The sequence below is a fragment of the Poecilia formosa genome, unplaced genomic scaffold (assembly GCF_000485575.1).
Source record: "Poecilia formosa unplaced genomic scaffold, Poecilia_formosa-5.1.2 Scaffold29, whole genome shotgun sequence".
Lineage (NCBI taxonomy): Eukaryota > Metazoa > Chordata > Actinopteri > Cyprinodontiformes > Poeciliidae > Poecilia > Poecilia formosa.
The window spans coordinates 430,091-434,893 of record NW_006799968.1 but is presented as its reverse complement, the minus strand read 5'-3'; the positions used below and the strand labels follow the sequence as shown (position 1 = coordinate 434,893).

At 41.2% G+C, this 4,803-nt stretch overlaps 1 protein-coding gene across 4 annotated transcripts in view; it reads right to left on the bottom strand.

The window, feature by feature from the left end:
* The window catches only part of gramd2aa (GRAM domain containing 2Aa), a 35,837-nt gene that overhangs the window by 14,915 nt on the left and 16,119 nt on the right, over positions 1-4,803 (bottom strand). For all 4 annotated transcript variants that reach the window (XM_007548988.2, XM_007548989.2, XM_007548992.2 and 1 more), the window contains exon 3: positions 3,886-3,943. In XM_007548988.2, the coding sequence (XP_007549050.1) occupies positions 3,886-3,943 (58 nt within the window). The remainder of the gene's footprint in view (positions 1-3,885; positions 3,944-4,803) is intronic.

The window sequence follows — 4,803 nt, the reverse complement described above, 5'->3', positions numbered from 1 at the left end:
AATTAAAAGCAAAATATTTTGTTGTCTCCTTCCTAAAATAATGACCAAAGTCATTTTTTGCCACAATAAAAAAAAAAAAAAAAAAAAACTAATTCTTTCCTAAAGATGATTTTGGTAAAAAAAAAAAAAATAAAAAATAAATAAATAAATAAATCTGAGTTGTTATTATCTTAGGAAGGTGATGATATATTAGATATGTATTCAGGAGTTTGAAAGAGAGCACATGAATATATAATCAGGGCCGGTCCAAACCCTTCTGGGGCCCTAAGCAGCCTTTTCTTGCGGGGCCCCCATATCAACATGTCAACACCAGATGATTTATAATTCCTAAACTACACTATGCGTGTAACATACCTGGTATCATTAGCATAATTTGCAATTAGCATACATTATACCAGAACTATTATGACTATTGATTTCAACCTTACAGGAGTAGCAAATTAAAAAAATATCATTTGGATTTTAAAATGCAGAGCGGTATTAAAGTGTGTCATTTTATTTTAACTACTTGAAAGTAACATCAACTATTAAACACTAAATTTAACATCTTATGTTTCCCCAACACTGGCAGCAGCCATCAACAAAAAGAGATTAATCATCACTACCAATAAAAACAATATAGTAATAGAATTTAGTTTCAGTGTTATTTTAAATATAGATTTTTTTCTACCATGCTAGTTTATTGGTCTTGGTGGGGCCGTGGTGGCGTGGGGGCCCTAAGCAGCCGCTTACCTTGCATATGCCTAGGGCCGGCTTGGTAAATAATGAATGTTACTGTCTACTATTAGAAAGGTATGAGGGGAAAGTAAAGTTCCTGGGTAGCTCACATCCATGGCTAATGCCTTGTTAGCTCTAAACTGTGATATAGATATTAATTACATTTGTAAAAAAAAACACATATTATTCTGAAATCTAAAAATATGTCCTGTGATTCTTTAGGAAATGTCCTTATGAAACAGCGGCCTGTTTGTCTTCAACCTTGAACAGCGCTTCTGATGTGCCAGCTGCCATTATGCAAAGCCTCGTCATCCTCTCATTGCAGCAGTTCTGTCAGTGTCCTTGCTCTGATAGCCTGCTCTGTAACANACACACTCTCGCACATCCAAGGCCTGGAGCAAACTGCTGCAAGACACACACTGTTCCCCCCCCTGCCGCTGGTCAGTGTTGGGCTGAGGTTACCGTCTACTCAACATGCATCTGCCTCTAAGTGCCACTAAAACAAACACACACACACACACACACCTACACTACAGACAAGCAGCAGCTACGCCTCATTTTGTCGCCTCTGAGCTCTTTCTCGACTACAAGGCTGCCTTTTTCTGTCTCAAATACACCTTCAGTGGCTCTGCCGCTGCTCCCTCCCCACCCCTCTTTCCTTTACACACATACACTCACTCTGTCCTTCAGCTGGAAAACACACAGGTACTTTTAACTCCTTTCTTTCCCTCCCTTCTCCTCGCTGCTGTCAGTTTCTCTAACGCCAAGAACATTCAAGTCGCCCATTTCTTCCCCCAAAAAAAAAAAAAGAAAAATCACTAGATCTCTCCTTCATCTCCCCTCACCTCGCTGCTACAACTCACCTCCAGCCTTCAGAGTCTCTGCTACAACTTTCCTGCTCTGCATCTCATCTATCACTGTTTCGCTCTGTCGTTCTGCATCGCTCCTGGCGCTCTTTTCACTATTTATAGCACGCGGCAAGAAGTAGCTCCTGTCCTCAGAGCGGCGCTTGCAGAGAGTTAGGATACTGTGCAGGGGGAAACCCTCGGTTAACGTTATACTGGAGGAATATGCTGACTCATTCAGAGTGGAAATTAGATTCGTTTCCAACGTGTATTACTTTGCTAAATGACAAAAAGAGTACACAAGAGGACAGAGGCAGTTTGTGATCTTTTTTCTGTTGAATTAAATAACCAAAGCATTTGCCCCTCCTTGCAGATTTCTTCTGTTTTTGCCTCTTCTTGTTTGTTTGTTATACTTAAATGTCTCAGATCATCAAACTAAGTCAAATAATGATTTCATCAAACCGACCTGGAGCCATGTGGAAAAGCGATCGGCTAACAGTCGCTCTTCTTTGCAGGAACGTTTTAGTTCAGCCATCTTGGAGGAGTTTACAGAGTGAGCCTCATCTTTATGGTACATGAATTGGATTCGAGTCCGGCTCAAAGCCAAGCTTTACTCGGTTGTTTCTTTGGAACACACTTCGCTTTCATCGTCACAATATTCAAACACTTTAAATCCAGTTTTTAAATGCACTTCTTGTTTAATTCCTTGCTTTTATACAGCGTCCTTTACAATCCAGAAACCTCAAATCCCAAACCATCACACCACCACCACCGTGTCTGACAGTCTGTTTCCACAATTCTGGGTTAGTTTTAGCTCAGACGTAACATGAACCGCACTTTCACTTTCCAAGAAGTTCCACTTTTGTCTCGTCAGTGCAGACAAAACTTCCCCAAAGGTCTTGTGGATCGAGACGCTTTGTGACACATGAGAGCAGCCTTTGTGTCTCTTTTTGTCAGCTGTGGTTGCGGCCTTTGAACTCTCCCACGGAGGCAGTTTGTGCCCAGCCTCCTTCTTCATGTAGACTCATGAACTCTGACCTCAACTAAAGCAAATGAAGCCTGCAGTGTTTTGGATGTTCTGGTGTCTTCACCCTTCTGGGTGAAGTCAATGAACTCCTGGAGTCATTTTGCTAGATTGGACACAACTGGGAAGATTCACCGCTGGTCCATGTTTTCTCTGGAGCTAGCTGGCATCCACTAACTACAGCTTCTACACCAGGGACGTCGCACTCATTTTCATTTCGGGCCAAATCAAAAACCTGGATGTTCTTAAAGGGCCAGTTGTGCCAGAATGTATAAAACCCACTAAGCTGTTAAAATATCAATGAATGGCTGTTTGTGTCAGTTTCTTAAAATTAAATATTGAACATCTTTTCACATTGACCAGTCCATCCAGGATTTTGTGAATGTTTTTGTGTTTTTTTTATTTTATTTTTTATTTTTGGCAATATATGATGCTAAATGTAACTTTTGTTACTTGCCACATTGGTCATGGACTGCTTGACATCAAGTAAGGCTGAGGCAGCAGTCACTTTAAACCCAATGTTTTCAGACAATTTTAAGAAGAATTTTCTGCAAAAATCAGGAAAAGAAATATGTGGGTCTGTTGATTGTGTGTGGGTTTTGTATGAATTTTGCAGATTTGTGAAAAACTGGAGGGATTAATTGATGTAATTTGGTGCCCAAAGGCCCACATAAAAAGCTACGGTGGGCCAGATTTGGCCCCAGAGCCTCGAGTTTGACATGTGTCCTACACTGTAGTGTGCTGGATTCCCAAAGCGATAGGAATGGATTTGGATCCCTTTTCAGACTTCGATTACTTTTTTCCTACTGTTTTCGTTTAGATGATATGTTGCTTTTTGAGATTTTTTTTTCTCGCTTACTTTATGCTATACGATGTTCTATTTAAAGTTATTTCTTACATTTGATCATCAGGCCTGAGTTAGGCTGGTGAAAACTTACACAGCTTTCCAAAAACTGTGGCTCATCACAGTCATTTCATGATTTAACATGAGGGACAATTATTTTTTCACATGGGGCCATGTAACGGTGGAAAGCTTTTTACCTCAATGGATGAAAGAATAATAATAAAAAAGGTTGTCTTTATCTGAAATTCCACTTTATGTGGTGATCTGACATAAAAACAGAAAAACCTGCAAGGAAGATCAATACTCTGGATTTGGAAAGATTTTTTTCGATATTTCAAGATGCGAGCAACATGTTCACATTTCACAGCCTAACGCTACTGAAGCTTCGCTACGCTTTTATTAGCTAACTTTACTACATGTTTGTTTAAAGCAAAACCAAAACAGGACAAACTCACCGATCCCCTGTAGCATTTCTTCACATCTTCATAGGAAAGGTCTTCAATCAGCTGAAACCTGTGGTGTAGTAAAAAAAATGTAAATAATATATAATAATAATACATGAACCAAACTCACACTATAATTGTATATATGGGCAAGGTGAGCTTAAAATAAAAGATTGTGAAGATATTCCTGCAAATTGGATGGAAAATCTGAGCCAAAAGAGGTAAAAACACTTGAAATGTACATATTGTATTACATGTAGGAAGGTTCATTGTATCTGAAGCCAGAGTTGGCATTAGATAGATATACCGAGCAGCTGAAGCGTGAGCAGCGGCCACGCCAGGCGATTATCTGTGTCGCTCTTTTAATAGCAAGAGTTTCACTTCAAACTTGCCTCCGGAGGAGCAGATGTCCCAGCATGACGCTCGTAAATCTGCTTCCGAGGCAGGAATAACAACTCAGCAGATAAAAACCCAGCACAATCAATCCTGGAAGGAAAATGTCACTGAACTGCTCCGTTCAGGTGTTCTGGGGAAGGCGGCAGCCGGTGTGGACCGAGGAAAGGCCGAATGTGGCGAGGCATTTAGATAGAAGGAGAGAGAGAGAGAGAAGCACACTTTGTCTTTCATCCAGTATCTCACTGAAAGTGTCGGGTGACTGACAGTGAGCTCAGGGAGTGTAACGCGGCGCTGATATGAAAGCACCGCCGCAGGAGGAGGCACTGATAACACTGCGGCCCAGCAGGCGCTCCGACGGAGCCAGTCAAGCTGCTGCTGGTTCCACTGGAGAGCTGAAAGTGAAAGTCCACACTGCAGCCGTCATTCCTCGGTGAAAACGTATCGTATCAGCAGCCAGTCAGGACCGATTCTCGCTTCACTTTTACACTGGGTTTGAAAGTTTTACCCATATTAGACGACACCTGGGCATGTCTA